At 45.7% G+C, this 18,345-nt stretch overlaps 1 protein-coding gene across 3 annotated transcripts in view; it reads left to right on the top strand.

The window, feature by feature from the left end:
- The window catches only part of LOC135091511 (nose resistant to fluoxetine protein 6-like), a 144,512-nt gene that overhangs the window by 59,132 nt on the left and 67,035 nt on the right, over positions 1–18,345 (top strand). For all 3 annotated transcript variants that reach the window (XM_063989219.1, XM_063989220.1, XM_063989222.1), the window contains 2 exons: positions 14,988–15,120; positions 16,495–16,687. In XM_063989219.1, the coding sequence (XP_063845289.1) occupies positions 14,988–15,120; positions 16,495–16,687 (326 nt within the window). The remainder of the gene's footprint in view (positions 1–14,987; positions 15,121–16,494; positions 16,688–18,345) is intronic.

Below are 18,345 nucleotides of genomic sequence, written 5' to 3'. Positions count from 1 at the left end.
CAAGCCTGATAGTCTCTTGTCTGGGGCCTTTCTCAGTTGTGTCATGGCCGGTGCCATTTCCCCTGGTGTGGGGATAATTGATTTTGCTCGTCTGATTCCTCCTTTTGGGGCAAGTTATGATGTATTTGATGCGAACGTTACAGCGCCGCGTCGAGAGGCAGTGCTATGTAAAGTTGATGGTGATAGTGTGTGTCTGTTGTGCACCCTCAGTGTTACTGGGGGCTGCTGTTGGCCAAACTGTTAGTAACTGTCAGGTGCTGGGCCCGAGCAGTGGAATCTGTGATGATGGGTGTCGTTTTCCACGAAGCGACAAGGTATCAGGTCTGATGAGAAGTGTTTGCACACGAGAGCAGTTGGTGGAACCAGTGAGGCTGGCCCAGTGGCACGTTGGCCGTGCTCATGTTGAAGGTGGGGTTTGTTTTGTGATGGCCACATGTGTTTGGCTCTGTGTGCGGGGACGGCTGTGTTGCGTCCTGGAAACGGGCAGCCATCATCTCGCTGTGGCGATACCAGTGTCATCGAAGGGCCAGAGGGAGGAATGAGGTGTAATAGTGTTGTGCCAGTGACAGTTGCTCTGACACTAAGACGCAGGCTTGGTGGTGTCACACCCGGGAAGGAGTATATTGTCTGGAGTATTTCCCTTGTCTGTGGGTCGGTAAAACAGTCTGGCGACCTCAAATTAGTAATGACCTGAAGTTGTAAATATTGTTGTAACTGTTGTTACAACTGTTGTAAATATTGTGTAGGAGTCACAAGGGATCCTGTACACCTGTCTGTGAGCCCTGCACTGAGTCCACGTAAGAGGTGGCTCAGAGAAGCTGGTCCAGGTGCAGCAGCTTGGTGAAGGGGCTGAGAATTGTGGTTGTAACAATATATATATATATATATATATATATATATATATATATATATATATATATATATATATATATATATATATATATATATATGTTACGGCCATTTTGGAAAATTGGTCGTTTTACAAAATTGCCGGTCATTATGCAAAAAGACCAAATTCGTGGTCACATTGCAAAATGACCTAAATTTCTCAACATTTTGCAAAACGACCAAGATTTTGGTCAGTTTACAAAATAAACACAGAGGAGGAAGAGACAGGTGTTGAAAAGCAAGAAGAAGCATCTGCTGTCATTAACTGCATCTCCTGTGGCAAAAGATATTTTGGTTTAAATGTGTGCAATGTGTGTGAGAACCCATGTCACTCTAATACTCCGTGTTCTATGAGGAATAACGATGCTGATGAGTCTGTGCTTTGTTCCATCTGCAGTCGGAGTCAGAGTATTCATACTGAACAAATGAAGTCCAACATAGAACAACAGAAACAAGCCCAAAAAATGATCGATAATTCTGTGAAGAGATTTCAACCAGCCAAGGTAGGGGAAACTGTGATGGTTCCTGTTCCATTAGTTGACCGCGGACGTGCAGAGTTTCCTAATGTGAAGGCAGTTGTTTTTCAGGCATTGGACAATGGCACATATAAGCTTGGTACAAAACACGGCCTGCTTAAACAAGTGTACACTCGCAACCAATTTACTCCATGTCTAGAAAAATTCCTTTCTCTTGATGATGTTGTACAGGAGCGGGAAGTAAGTCTGCGGGAAGTAGCAATTGCAGAATCAATGGGACAAGGTCAGGGATTCGCTAAATGCTCTTGCACTAAGTCATGTATGACCAGATGCTGCAAGTGTTTAAAAAACTCTGTATTATGCAACAGCAGATGCAAATGCAGTGCCTCTTGCTCCAACAAGGTCGACACACAATAAAATTAGTTATGTTCACTACGTTTTATCATTCCCTCGCTTTTTTTTTTCATCTGCCTGCTTGCTGTATGGACATTTTGTAAACTGACCAACGATAATTTTGTAAACTGACCAAAATCTTGGTCGTTTTGCAAACTGACCAACGATAATTTTGTAAACTGACCAAAATCTTGGTCGTTTTGCAAAATGTTGAGAAATTTAGGTCATTTTGCAATGTGACCACGAATTTGGTCTTTTTGCATAATGACCGGCAATTTTGTAAAACGACCAATTTTCCAAAATGGCCGTAACATATATATATATATATATATATATATATATATATATATATATATATATATATATATATATATATATATATATATATATATATATATATATATATATATATATATATATATATATATATATATATATATATATATATATATATATATATATATATATATATATATATATATATATATATATATATATATATATATATATATATAAACTTCCTAATATACATCACTATTCGCGCTAAAAATACTTTTCTTCTTCTGACTTCTGATCTTTCTAAAATTTCTAATTTGGGGCAGAGCAAACCTGGTATTCTTCAGTGCTTCAAAAACTCAAGCACTCAATCTATCACCTTGACACAACCTTCCAGACAATTATCCCCTCTTCCTCAATGACACTCAACTGTCCTCCTCTTCTTCACTGAACATCCTCGGTCTGTCCTTTACTTATAATCTGAACTGGAAACTTCACATCTCATCTCTAGCTAAAACAGCTTCTATGAAGTTAGGCGCTCTGAGACGTCTCCGCCAGTTTTTCTCATCCCCAGCTGCTAACTCTGTACAAGGGTCTTATCCGTCCATGTATGGAGTACATGTCTGGGGGAGGGGGTTTCTACTCATACCGCTCTTCTAGACAGGGTGGAATCAAAAGCTTTTCGTCTCATCGACTCCTCTCCTCTAACTGACTGTCTTCAGCCTCTCTCTCATCGCCGCAATGTTGCATCTCTAGCTGTCTTCTACCGCTATTTTCATGCTAACTGCTCTTCTGATCTTGTTAACTGCATGCCTCCCCTCCTCCCGCAGCCTCGCTGCACAAGACTCTTCTTTCTCTCATCCCTATTCTGTCCACCTCTCTAATGCAAGAGTTAACCAATATTCTCAATCATTCATCCCTTTCTCTGATAAACTCTGGAACTCCCTGCCTGCTTTTGTATTTCCACCTTCGTATGACTTGAATTCCTTCAAGAGGGAGGTTTTAAGACACTTATCCTTCAATTTTTGACTACCATTTTGGATCCTTTTCTGGGACTGGCATCTCAGTAAGCTTTTTTTTTTCTTTTATTGTATTTTTGTTGTCCTTTGCAAGTGTCCCTGCTACATTAAAAAAAAAAAATGGCCCATCAATGGGAGAGGGTATCATCACCATTGCTGGGGTCTTCTCTGGGGCAAAGGTCACCTACCAGTGTCTTGCCCACTCTTGTATCATCCTTAGCTGATGAATGATCTCATTAGCCGCCTGGCCACTTTCAATTTGAGGGTAGGTGTGGGAGAGGGTGCAGTCATCGCCATAGGCTGAAACTGCTGGCAGCTGACAGAGGAGATCGTCAGCGTATATGTTCCAGAGAACTGGTCCCATCACTGAGGCCTGTGGGGCTGATGCCTCTACTGAGAGTGACTCAGATGTTTCCTCGTTAATAGCTGCGACCTGGAGATTCCTTCCTTGGTGGTAGTTCCCCAAGAGCTTTAAGAGGTCACCTTGGACGGAGGTTTTTCCAATAGATCTTGATGCCACATCTTGTCAAAGGCTCCGGTTATATCCAGGGCATCATCGAGGGTGTCCTACCAGTCTCTGGTGAGAAGCATCAACAGGTCGGACGCGGACCAGCTAGGTCTGAACCCAAACTGTTGGTCCGAGAGGAGGCAGTTGTCGCTGAGGTGGCGACAGACCACATCAGCCATGACTCTCGAACACTTTCCCCACCACTGATAACAGAGAAATGGGTCTGTAGTTTCTGGAGTCAGACCTGGTGCTCTTCTCGTGGACTAGGACCACTCGAGCCTCTTTCCATACTGAATGCCAGATGTTTTCCCACAAACAGGCAGAGAAGATAGAGGTGAGGTTGACTAACAGCTCACTGACGCATTGTTTCAAGAAATGCGGGCTGATACCATCAGGGCCAGTGGCTTGGTGTACATACCACACGGCAGAGGCTCCACCTCCATGTGTGTCACCTCCACCATGATAACAGTTCTCACACACTGCTGGTCCAGGCGATGCGGCGACCGCTATGGATCATCCACCCTCATTTTTTCGATGAAGAGGACAGAGAGCAGATGGGCTTTCTTGCTGCTGGTGGCCATCATTCCATCCTACCTGGTAAGAGGAGGGATAGCGTCTTGACGGTTTACCCTTACTTTTCGTTAACAAGGGACTACCAAGTCTTGTTTTCCACTCCTGGGCCACGAAGCTATCTTCTTAGATCATCCTCCCACTTCTACATGGCCCATTTGCTGCTCGCTACCATCCTCTTGCAGGCCGCTCGGTGTAGCTCCTTGTTGCGCCCAGTTGGGATCCGTCTGTAGCGGAGCCACGCCACATATTTGGCCTCTGATGCAACGCAACACTGGTAGCCAAACCAGGGTTTGTCCGTGGGTCTGGCGGTGTATTACCGATGTGGCACGTGGCGTTTCTAGGGGTCAGGTGGCGGGATGTGAGGGTACTTGGCTGACTCTCCGCCCCACCCTGAAACAGAGTTGTCCACGTTGTGTGTCGCAGGTCATGGTGCAAGGAAGCCCAGTCCGCCTTGTCCCAGATCCAGATAGTGCAGGTTGTGGCCTCATCCCGGGCCACCCCTCCACATAATCCTGGGTCAAGACTGCATGGTTGTTAGAGTTGCCCACGAGTTCCTGGGGGTCAGAGATGATAGTGTTTAGTGTCCCTGCCACCCCTGCCGTGGTGGCCGGTACATGACGCAGGGCAGGAGGGCTGAGAAGTCAGCTAGTGCAATCCAGAAGAACATGGCCTTCATCTGGGGAGGGGGGTGTCCACGTCGAGAAACTGGGCTTGTAGTCACTTCTTGAAACAGACAGCCACTCCACCTCCTTGTTCCTCCCGATCCCTTCTAGCCCAGCGTGTGTAGCCACGTATTTTGCCAAACGTCGGCTCCACCTCACTGTTGAGCCAACTTTCCGCCACTACCACAATATCTGTGTTGTATTGTAGCACATATTGTGGGTTAAATTCCCGATGTTCATTCGGAGACCACGAACATTGGATGAGAGGACCTTCAGTTAGTAGCGTGCGCGCTTTACCCATGAACGCACCATTTTAGTGGGAGGGAAGGGGTGAGGGTCAGGTATTGGGTAGGCGTGAGGTAAGGTGAGTCCGGCTCGTGACACTGGCGTGGATGCTGATCCCACAGCCAGCCGTGGCTCTGACTCAATGTGACAGAAGTGGGGAGGAGTGACAGAGGATGCGGCAGTAGCTGCGGCCTGTGCTTGGGCGAGCTTGCATGAGGTGGTGCTGGGAGGAGCGGAGGTGATGAGTATGTGCTCTCTGCCAGTATCTATCTCATCAGGCGCTCCTGTCGCAGGTCAGCAGTGTGTGATATTCAAACCGCAGCGGAGTAGCCTCGTCGTGTTGTGGTGGGACACTTTGCCCACCTCTGCATTCCGTTCTCCTATTCCATGAGACCTGAGGCCAAGTCTCTGGCCGCCCTACTTATCACCATATGGGAGTGAGGTCAACCCTCATTCCTTAGTCTCCGGAACGCCAGTCCCGGGCGTGACCTTAGTCGGCCCAGCAACCACCCCAGCATAAGTAGTCCTCGTCCAACCAGCTTTGGAGTAGGATGTGCGGCTCCTGGCGACTCACTTCATTATTTATACTGCACAGTTTTATATTAATATTTGGCAGCAGTTCTCTACAATCTTGTTTGCTTGGCCACCACCTCTACATTACTAGAAGTAGAAGAAGCTTATATGTTTCCTAGTACAGTGTGCAGTACTCGCAAACTATCACCAGAAGCTACCTCGGTCGTGAACTGGCGTACAGGTGACTCGTGTGGGGCCGACTTTCGTTGACTTGCTGTGACTGGGGGGATTTCTTTTTGTTTCCCTTTTCCTTCTGTTTCCTCCATTGTTAACGTTTGTGGGGGCACTTTGGGTGACCCGGGGACCTGGGGACGAGGCATCGACCTGGTGCTCATGGAGTGACCAATACCGCGGTTCTGCCTGCTCGCTTCACCCGCCCTGGTGACACTAATCTCCTTTGTGTCGCAGTGGTTGTGGTGGTGGCTACTGCAGGTAGGTTGTCTGGATTGCGCTTGGTATTGGTCCCGGTGGTAACTATGGTAGAGGAAGTGATGGCTGCTGTGGTGGTAGTGGCAGGTGGGTCATGTGGGTGTGTTGGGCCAGGCAGTGAACCTCAGCTGTTTGGGCTTATCAGAATCCCACCAGGTCCCCCAGTACTCAGAACTCTGATGAACTTACTCCAAGTGTTCGTCGATGATGTCTGGGAGGGCACTTACAGTCTGAGTACACGCGGTCATCGCTGTCTCACGCTGCTTGGAAGCTCTCATTCTGTCAGCAACTTTGAGTGCTGCCTGAAACACCTCCCTGTGTTTTATTATAAAGTCCCTATCTTCCTGTAGGGACCTGATAACAGAGTTATTTCGAGAAGATTCTTCCGTGAGCTTCTCGAGAGAAACGAGCTCACCTTTTTCGAGGTCAGCCAGCTGTTCTCTGCCGTCGTGGAATGGGTGGGAGGGGGGGGTCTAGCATCTCACCAACTTGAGTCACTGGGTTATCGATGCGTGCCTAGGGTCGCAAAAGATGTGCGTCTTCACACCTGTATGCCTCGCATAAGTGTGGTGTGACATAGGTTAAAGCATCCATCTTCTGCACAGCTGATGAATGCTGCATCTCTGGAAGTTGCCTTACCACACACCGCACAATAGTTCTTCGGCACATAACCAGGCAAGTGAAGCCTGGCGATGAGGAAGTATGTTTGCATAGGCATGAGGGAGGGAAGGAAAGGGTTGGCGGGAAGAAATAATCAATTCTCTAGAGAATTCTGAAGAATGTGGGGAGGTGAATGCTGGGGCTCGCATGGAGATTAACATAACACTCTTCACATGAAAACTGATACAGGGTCACACAGTACAATTCATTTGATCAGTATCCCCACAGACTCCCTTTTTCAGGAGTTCACTACGCTAAGCGGGGATTAAGATAAAAGAAGGAAAAGCGGGAAGATGAAAGAAGAGATAGGAGAAATGGCAACGTTGGAGGTCAGACCGCTCTGGTCACTGCGGGTCATATACAAACACCAATATTTTCTAACATTTCACCACAATGAAGCCACTTATCAATGCGTAACTTTACTAGCACATATTGTACCACATTACACCACTATATGCTCGCTTACACAAGCGCACGTGTCACAGAACCGTTGATTATTAACCATCCAAGACCGACCCACCACCAGCACGCTCTAACTCTCTCTCTCTCTCTCTCTCTCTCTCTCTCTCTCTCTCTCTCTCTCTCTCTCTCTCTCTCTCTCTCTCTCTCTAGTCTGACCAATTTGGATTGAGCGTTTGGGAGTTGTCCTTTTTGGGGATTCCTTGTACATTAGAGCCTATGTTTCGCTAATAACCTCGCTCCCCACACACCAGCTCTCTCTCTCTCTCTCTCTCTCTCTCTCTCTCTCTCTCTCTCTCTCTCTCTCTCTCTCTCTCTCTCTCTCTCTCTCTCTCTCTCTCTCTCTCTCTCTCTCTCTCTCTCTATATATATATATATATACAGTCTACATTTAATGCAAATTTCTTTCTTTCAGAGATCTACACTTATGAATCATTAGAATCATTAGGTTCATTAGAAAAAAACTGCCTGTTAGTCAAAATTCCCCCCCCCCTCTCTCTCTCTCTCTCTCTCTCTCTCTCTCTCTCTCTCTCTCTCTCTCTCTCTCTCTCTCTCTCTCTCTCTCTCTCTCTCTCCATTGAGAATTTCGTTTAAATGTGATTCTTTAAGATATGATATTTCCCTTAAACTATGATGTCATTTTTATTCTTTAGTTACGACCTTTTTTCCACACCATCATCGATATAAAAAAAAGTCAAGGCACGTTGGTGGCTTTCGCTCTTCGGGCAACAGTTCTTGAGGGATCAAGTAATAACCCTCTATTAACCTTTTCTTTCAGAAAATACTTATTTACTGAATAAGTAAACTCTTTTTCTCGGCTGTGGAGATGACGAGAGAGAGAGAGAGAGAGAGAGAGAGAGAGAGAGAGAGAGAGAGAGAGAGAGAGAGAGAGAGCGGGAGGAGTACCTTCCATCCTGGCTGACGGGGCGGGAGGAAGTGACCATAAGTTAAGACGGTCACTCTGACGGTGTGACCTCACCTGGTGGTCCATAGACATGAAATGTTGCCAAGTATTGTGGTGTTTGCAAAAAAAAAAGAAAAAAAGAGAAAAACTGCAAATATATATATATATATATATATATATATATATATATATATATATATATATATATATATATATATATATATATATATATATATATATATATATATATATTAGACTAACTTGCCTTTTCTTGAGCATCACAATCCATATATACACCATTTAATTTTGAGGTAGGAAATAGCTGACATGACGTATGTCTTGGTGTAAGTGTGGCAGCAGCACTTATGAGCCGGAGGCCGGGGGAATCCCCAGCCAGGACAACGCCTCAGCGCTCAATTCAAAATGGTCAGACCATAGTCATGACGAGACGCCTCATTGCATAAGGCAAACAAAAAAAAAGTATCAAAATGTTACATATATTTGCCCCCTAAAAAAAAAGCGAAAAAATACAGGAAAAAAATGAATTTTCAGGTCGACCGGATAGTTTCCTCTCAAAATAACCAAGCGTCTCATAATAAGCTGCTACAGCACTTCGCTCGCTCCATCCATGATAAAACGCGGCGTGTTGCACGTCATGAGGCATAGTGTGGACGCGGCCTATAGGTGCAATATTCTGACGCAAGTATGTTGTATGGTGCTAATACAAGGAATGTAGGAAGGAGGAAGAAGCCGAATGTAAGTTGGATGAGATTGCCAGAGAGGAACCTGTATTGATAGAGATGAGGATGTTGGATGTGGTTACACATAATCGACACCATGTTCCCTGTATATACCAGTATACACACAATGTATGTATGTATGTCAGCAAGGAACACAGTAAATGTGCCCTTGGGTGAGACTGGCAACTTGCACGATTTACCGCGTCTCACACCAGGCGCCAGCACCATTAGTGGCAAACGTCCAGCGACCCCAGGCATACCCATCTTGGTCACCTCTATAATCTTGGCCCTTAATTCACCATCCTAACCCTCTTGGCGTTTCTCTACGAACTTGTACATCAATACAAAAACGAGGACTCAACCCTCGGTCTTCTCACCTACCCTACATGGCGCAGTGAGGTTCCTACAATTTTTTTTTTTTTTCCAGTACCTATAACTCACTCGCTGGCATAAAAACCGATTTGGTTGTCTCACGGGAACTACGTGCTGCACTGCCCCTTCCGTCACGCCTCAGGCAACACTTGCCTGTGCCCCTCGCGCGCCGGGCAGCGTGCTTACCACTGCATTGCGCCTGCGGCTGGCAGTTATCATCGTACACCTGACAGCGAGACTACTCAGCTAGGCACACGCACACACGCACGCACGCGCTCCACACAACTCCGAAACTTAACCAATTCTCCCTATTCTGGAGTCACATTCCCTTTTTTTTTTTTTTTTTTTCCTGAGTACTTTCTGCTGCCACCCCTGCCACCATGAACGGGTAACCTTTTCAGGAGCAGCCAGAGAAGGTACAACACATCCATACTGAGGCACCAGCACAGGTATAGGAGTAGCAATACGGTGCAGGGCAGGGTGCGTTTTAGGTACAGGCCGGTGCATCCCCCCTCAACTTCCCCTTCGTTTCACCCACTCTCCCCCTCGTCACCGCCCCACCTAACCTCACACCTCATCGCGGGCACCCACACAGTCAGCCTACTGCTGAACTGCTTTACCTAATACGGTACCTGGAGGAGACGCGACAACACAACGAGCTGAGACGTCATCAGGAACGCCAGGATGCGGGACTACGCAGAAGAGAGGACAACGAACGGTTCGTGGACATGATGCAGTGCTTGACAGGAGCAAGGCCTGCCTCCCCTGCCTCCACCACCATCCCGCCCACCAAGCTTCTTGCCCATCTCACCAGCCTTCCACTCACCTTCTACAATCCTCCAACGTGCGCGAGTGCTCTCATCGGTCACATGTACACCTACGATGTCAAACATTATCATTACGACGACGACTCCGATCTCGTCTCCCACCATTGTTTCTCTCCCTCAGAAGTCTTTCGCGCAGTGTCCACCTCCCCTTTCTGCTGATGCCAGTTACCAGCATTTCAGGATGTGGCGACGACGATGGTGCGACTTCGCGACTTTGACTTTCAGAGGTTGATTAGAAAGAAGCAACTGACACAGTTAAGTACTTGTCTATCCTTGGATGTCCAGCGTGTTCTTGAGCACACACTAGGGATTCCTCCTGACACAAACTTGCAAATAGAGGGCGTTTTGGATCGCCTACAGAAGCACATCAGAGATCTCCGCAACCCTGCCTTCCGCCGCCGCTAACTCTTTTGCTGCAAACCTTCCGGCGTAGATACTATTTCTGAATCTTACGGTCGTATGATGGACCTCACGGAAGAAGTCGACCTCTGTTCAGGAAACTTCTCAAGCGTATGCCGACACCCAACTTAAAATGATTCTTCTGATGGGCGTGAAAGACGAGGAGTTGATTTCCATGGACGCGAGTGCAACGTTGCAGGACATGGTGTCACGTTGCCGCTCGTACGAGGCTACATGCAGCACTGCCTCCGCCATCCAGTTTTCTTCAAGCCAGCTCTGTACCCTTACCTCTCATAGGAAGAACAAGCACCGTGAGAATACCACCAAGCCAGGGGAGCAAGATACAGCTCAGGCTACACGTTCTGGCCAAACGGCCAGTCATCCCTGTCCCTCCTGTGCCCATCGACACCGCGAAGGCCAATATCCTGCTGCCGACGATACCTGTTGTAACTGCAATCGCCGGGTGCACTTGGCGAAAACGGCCAACTGCCCTGCGCAAAATGCTACGTGTCGTCATTGCGGTCGCAGTGGCCACTACGACAAATATTGCCGTTCAAAGGAGACGGAAGATGCCTGACATATAGGTTCCTCAGTCACAAATAGGACTGCCCCCTCCTCTCGACGGTCGCAACCTGGCAGAACAACTGCTGCCGTGTGCGCTCAGCTACTCCACACCATACCAAGACACTCAAACTCATCTGTGTTAGCATCACGGTCGGCGACGCCACTTCACGGCTCCTCATGTTACCTGACAAAGCTGCGGACGTCACTGTGGGTGGTACACGGCATCTGGACCTCTTCCAGATCCCCCAAAGCAGTCTCCATCCCATGCCTACATCCACCACCTTCACAGCATATGATTCTCCGATGTCACCTGCGTTGGGGTCGTTTGCCGCTCCTCTCCACCTGGGTAAGAAGTCATGCCTTGCCCAGATCCAGGTGCACGAGGGAGTTCAAACCTCGCTTCTTTCATATGACCACTGTCTAGAGTTGGCCCTCATCTCTCCAGACTTCCCAAAACTCATTTTGGAAGTCACACATGTTCTCCAATGTGAGGAGCCAACCCTCCCAGCCAGCACGCCCCCTACAGCAAGCAGAGAATACTTCCTCCGTGAGTTCAAGGACGCGCTCATCTCTAAGGTAAGGAGGACCTCAAAACGGCCCCACTCGGGCCTGTGGCGGGCCAGCCCATGAGAATTCATTTGCAGAAGGACGCTGTTCCCTTCGCAATCCACACACCTCGACAAATTCCTTTCGATTTCCAGAGTCAAGTAAAGGAGGAATTTGATTCCATGGTACAACAGGGAATCATCCAACCTGCTGGCGACGAACCGTCAGAACTGTATCGTCCTCTCGTCGTCGTCGTCAAGCATCAAGGATCACCATCGACCTCACCAAACTAGTCAGGTCTCCCATCCGACAGATCTTTCACCGACGCCCTTCGATGACATCTGCAGTGTCAACCTGTCTGCTTTTTTCTTTACCATTCCAGACGCCCTCTGTGGTTATTGACAGATGGAGCTCGCGGAGGAGGACCGGTACCTGATTACCTTCATCACCCTATACGGACGTTTCTTCCACTGCCGAGGCGCCATGGGATTCGCCGCTACCGGCGACGACTTTTGCCTCCATGTTGACCAGGCACTCCAGGATATGGAGAACTGCGTGAAGATGCTCATTAGGTGTCGCAAGCATGGTATCACGCTCAATAAAAATAAGTTTGTAACCCCTCAGGTGAAGGCATTGGTGTGGTCTCCGATAAGGTCAAGGCCATCTGGGACTTCCAGACGCCTTCCAACCTGACGGACCTCCGTTCCTTTATGAGCCTGATAAATTTACCCCGGATATCGCTTTTGTTGCCCAGGTTCTACGCCTCCTGATGAGTCCCAAATGGTCATTCTTCTGGACGACGGATCATGATGGGGCCTTCCGAAGTGTCAAGGTCGCACTCCTCAGCTCTCCTGTCCTTGCATCATTCGACCCAGTCCTACCAGCTATCCTGCAGACAGACGCCTCACGCCTCTACGGTGTCGGATACGCTCTGCTCCAGGATCATGGCCGAGAACGCCGACGCTTAGTTAAATGTGGGTCACGTTTTTTCACCGACGCCGAAACACGATATGATACCATCGAGCTAGAGGTCCTCGATGCCGTCTGGGCCATGTCAAAGTGTCGACTATACCTGATCGGTTTGTAGCACTTTACCCTGATGACCAACCATGGGCCCCTGGTTCCGATACTTAACCACTATACCCTAGACGCTGCAGAGGACCCCCGTCTCCAGCGTCTCAAGGAAAAGCTCTCACTTTACTTGTTCACAGCCGTGTGGAGTGCTGGTAAACATCTCTGTATTCCTGATGTGTTGTCCAGAGCCCCAGTTGACCACCCCACACCTGAGGACGAAAGCATCTGTGCCGACGCCACAGCTCACCTTCGGGCTCTCGTTAGCGTCAACACCGTAGGTGCCGCCATCACAGGGAACTCTTCACGTTAGGACACAGATCGGACCCTACAAGAACTTCGGACCGTTGTTAGGGAGGAGCCTGCGTACTCTCACCTCCTACAGTGCGCGATCTTAGGATTCCACTTCAATCGGCACCACCTGCCCAACTCGGTGCTGCTCTACTGGAACCTGTGGGATAGCCTCTCTGCCGACAGAGAGCTCGTTCTGTACGGCCAGCGAGTTGTGGTTCCTCTGCCCTCTGCATGATAGCCATAATGGTGTGGAGGCCACGAAGTGACGGGCACGGCAGGCTGTCTTCTGGCCGGACATCAACTCCGATATCTTCAACGCCGTGCAAGAGTGTTAGTCATGCCAGGTCCTTCTGCCAAACCAACAACAAGAACCTCTAATGTCGGACGACCATCTAACCAGGTCCTTCGAGTCAGTATCCGTAGACCTCTTCTCTGTGGCAGGGAAGTCGTTCCTGGTAATTGCGGACTGACTCTCGGTGTGGCCTCTCGTCATGCCTTGTGTAAGTGATACCACCACCCAAACTATCCGGATGTTTTGCCGATACTTCAAAGAAGTTTGTGTCCCCGTCCGCCTCTACACAGACGCACCAGAGCACCAGTTCGGACTTCCGGAATTATCTGGAACGTTGGGGCGTGTAACATGTGATATCTTTTTGATATCTTCGCCACATTACCCCTAATCTAACTGTCAAGCTGAGGCGGCGGTCAAGTCTGTGAAACATTTGATCCAGAAAACTGCCCCCTCCGGCAACATCGGCTGTGAAGCCTTCGATCGGGGACTCCTCGAGCTTCGAAATACCCCAAACTTCACAGGACGCTTCCTGTGAAGTTTGGGCCATCCACTGCATTCATGCCTGCCTACTCACTCAGACTCCTTTTCAGAGGAATGACAGGAACGTCAAGAGGACTGTGACCGCCGAGCTGCCGCCCGTACAGGCCAAGTGACGGCCCTGTACAACTCACACCCCGCCCTCACGTCGCTGGGGCAATGTCGGCGTGGTGATGGGTCATGGCAGAACCCGGGACATCAGGGTTCGTCTCCCCAGCGGCCGTGTGTATTAGCGAAACCGTCGCTTCCTCCGCCCGATACCCTGATACCCTCGTCCACTGTTGACTCCCTCCCACATATCCTCGTAGACCCTTTCTCGGACGCAGAAACCCAGTCCTCCTTAGCTGATCCCCCTAAATCCCCACGACGTTCTCAAAGGCTCAAAATAAAAGACTCCGCTCGAGACCGCGCTACGAGCGTGAAGAGAGGAGGGAGGTGTGGATACACATAAGTGACACTATGTTCCCTCTATGTACCAGTACACACACAATGTATTTATGTACGTCAGCTAGGAACACAGTAAATGTTCCCTCGGGTGAGACTGGCAACTTGCACGACTTACCGCGTCTGACACCAGGCGCCGGCACCAGTAGTAGTAGGTGTCCCGCGACCCTAGGCATACCCACTTTGGTTGCCTCTGCACTCTTGGCCCTAAATACAGCAACCTAATCCTTTTGGTGTTTCTCTGCGAACTTGTACATCACTACAGAGAGGAAGACTCAATCCCTAGTCTTCTCACCTACCCTACAGTGGAAGTGTATGTGGCGGGAACAGAACATGAACCACCTTTGAAAAATTACCGTTATGTATCCGAGATGAAAAGTGTAAGGTGAGAATACGAATGAGGTTTACGGACAGCGTGAAGAGAACGTTAGAGATATGTCTGTAGAGTAAGGAAAAATAGTAGTTATCTATATTAGTTATAAATCTTGCATAGAGTTGTCGAACGCTTGTATGGGACATTATCTCCCGCTTGGTGTGATTACCTGGTCATGTCAGACGTTTGAAACGAGATGTGTCTGGGTGCCATGGTCCTACAAAAATAAATCGGCTCTGCTTTCAGGAGGTTGTGGTTAAGGGGCTAGGTTATGATGCTCAGTAACGGAATCAATAAGTTTCGGTTCTCTCTCCTCTAAGAGGCCTGATACCAAGAAGTGAGGAAATGCCTGAGAATGTCATTGTATGCACGTAAATTGTTTTACAGCATTCAGTCAGAGACGATACACATTTCTCATTTCAGTGGTGGATGCGTGGGGCAAGACGAGTGATGGTATTTCCTTTGGCAATTGGATGTACACTGGAATTTATGACGAATGTCTGTCAGCTACCTCACCTAACGAGAAGTTGCGTGGAAAGTACTGTCAGGTGTTCACGTAAGTGTGTGTGTCTGTGTGTGTGTGTGTGTGTGTGTGTGTGTGTGTGTGTGTGTGTGTGTGTGTGTGTGTGTGTGTATGCCAGTATGTTTTTTTTTTTCATTGTTTTGTCTGACACAATATATTCATCAACGTTCACAACAAAAAATACCACAATTCCTTAATAATGGTATTTACTATATATTTTCTTCTTTTATTCAACTGTATCCCCTCAGATTAATATGAAGTTATTAATCATTGTAATTTTCTGTTTATATAATTTCCGATGTGAAAAGAAATACAGTGTATCATTAGTGTTCGAGCAACTCATTTAAGATTAATTTTTGATTGCACTTATGGATTTTTTCTTTCTTACGCCTATTCTAAAACGCTATTCTAAACCACACACACACACACACACATATATATATATATATATATATATATATATATATATATATATATATATATATATATATATATATATATATATATATATATATATATATGTATATTTATGGATTGATAGATAGATAGATAAATAGATAGATAGATAGATAGATAGGTGGATATAAATAGATAGAGAAATAGACAGATAGATATAGATAGATAGATAGATAGATAGATAGATAGAGAGAGAGAGAGAGAGAGAGAGAGAGAGAGAGAGAGAGAGAGAGAGAGAGAGAGAGAGAGAGGTGATTTTCCTCCTTACATTTTTCTAGTAAAAAGTCTAAATTCCAGAGGTCACAAAACTTTGACATTAGCAGACATCCTGGGTAACTATGGATTTCGATTTTCCAGTAATTTAAGGCTGAGCAAAAAAAAAAAAAAAAAAAATCATCAAACTTTTTTTTTTTTAAGCTTTCCATTTTATTTCATCATTATGCCAACAACATAAATAAAGCTGATCTGTTTTCTAAGATCTATGCTGACAATTTACCACCGGATGACTTATGAGTTTCTTCCGTTCACCCCTTATGAGAATTCTTCATGATGATTATATCTTCAATTTTTTTCCTCTCTCTCTCTCTCTCTCTCTCTCTCTCTCTCTCTCTCTCTCTCTCTCTCTCTCTCTCTCTCTCTCTCTCTCTCTCTCTCTCTCTCTCTCTCTCTTCCATTGCTTCTATATTGTGTCCATTTCCTATTTCACATTTATCATGACATGTATTATTTAAATTAAATTTTCAGTAATTACTGTGCCAAAGTACCTGTTACATTTATTTACTACTTATTTATTTACTTATTTTTAAGGTTGTAAGCGCATGTAAATAACATATCATACAGGCCTAAGTACCTGTTACATTTATTTCCTACTTATATATTTATTTACTTATAAGGTTGTAACCATGTGTAAAGAACATTTGGTACACGTAGCTAATGAAGTGTCTTGTCCAGACAAGTTATTGAGGAAGAGACAAAGGAAAAGAGAGAGCCATTATCTCTCACTCATTTGTCTCCCATCCCGCGTCTGACTCCCTCACTTCGACACGCCAACAAAGAACCGCAGACCATCATTGACAGGTTCACCGATGCTTCTGTTCATTATGGAACGTGTATGCCCGACGTGTGCAGTGAGGAAGAATTGTTTGTACGTATGTGCGTGTAATAATAATAATAATAATAATAATAATAATAATAATAATAATAATAATAATAGTGGTAGTAGTAGTAGTAGTAGTAATAGTAGTAGAAGTATTAGCGGTAATATAGTAAGATCAGACTAATTTCGCGGCTAGGGTGGGATCACGGTGTGCGTATAGAGCTGCCACCTTTCCAAAAACTATGCCGAGAAATTTCCATGATGCATCTAAAAGGCGCAGGAAAGAAGATGGAGGAATATTAAATATAATTTTCACGTAAGTATTATAATATCCCGCAAAAAACCGAAGTCATTATATATATATATATATATATATATATATATATATATATATATATATATATATATATATATATATATATATATATATATATATATATATATATATATATATATATATATATATATATATATATATATATATATATATATATATATATATATATATATATATCAATAGAGAAATGTGGCATAAATTTAGTGTTGCTAGCAAAAAGTTATTCATATTCAGTTGTCTTAAGATGGCCAACTATGCTATGTATAACTATATATTTTATAAACAAAGGACACCGGCCAAGGGCAATAAAAAGAAAAAAAAAAATGCCCCACTGAGATGTAGGTCCCAGAATAGGGTCCAAACCGGTATCGAAAATTGAAGGATAAGCGTCTTGGAATCTTCCTCTTGAAAGAATTCAAGACATAGGGTGGGTGAAATACAGAAAGAGGCAGAAAGTTCCAGATTTTACCAGAGAAAGGGATGAATGATTGAGAATACTGGTTAACTCTTGCATTAGAGAGGTAAAGAAAATAGGGGTGAAAAAAAGGAATAAGAGAGTCAGAATGTGCTACACTTTGGTAGTTAAGTAGTCAAAGAATTTCTTATATTTAGAGCAGTTACCTGAGAGGTATACAACAGAGATAAATTTAGTTTGAGAGTGATTCTGTTGTTGTAGCGAGAGGGTGGAAAACTTGGGAGATTCAAGAGCGTGGTCACGAGAGTAGTTGCGATGTTGCGCACATAAACACAACATCGAGCTTTGGATTGAAAATGAGGATAGAGAAAATAGGAGAGAACAGAAAAGGGGTTACTCTCAGTTGCCTCAGACACCTGTGTTTCAGTGAGGAAAAGAAGATGAGGTTTAAAAAAGTAGAGGTGTTGTTCTACAGATTGAAAATTATATCTTAGTCTGCGATTGTTGCAGAAGTCAATGAAGAAAAAGTTGAAGGGGGTGTCAAGACACTTAGGGTCGTTATCAGAAGAGCAGTCCGACTTGGGGACATTTATGGCCCCCTCCCCAGATGGGGACTCCGTGGCTGGTATATGAGTCGCCATGATAATTTTGAATTTTTCAGTGAAGGGTGTGTGTGTATTATTAGGTGTTTGTAGTTTTGTGTGGAGGAAGAGATTTGTCTTTAGAGCGCAGGCTGTGAAACGTTCAATGAGGTTACAGATGGGTATAATGATAAGTTCACAGCATTCTTTGATCCAGTGCTTTAGATCTCACTGGAAGTAATTATCGTTTCAACAGGTGTCTACTGCCTCCTCCTCCTTAAAAGGGTGACCGTTCTATTCCCTCAAACTACCGTTCTATTGCTTTAATTTCCTGCCTATCTAAACGTTTTTTCAATCTATCCTCAACAGGAAG

Source organism: Scylla paramamosain, chromosome 37, assembly GCF_035594125.1.
Source record: "Scylla paramamosain isolate STU-SP2022 chromosome 37, ASM3559412v1, whole genome shotgun sequence".
NCBI lineage: Eukaryota > Metazoa > Arthropoda > Malacostraca > Decapoda > Portunidae > Scylla > Scylla paramamosain.
The sequence above is the reverse complement of the archived record's forward strand: the minus strand, read 5'-3'. Positions and strand labels throughout refer to the sequence as shown.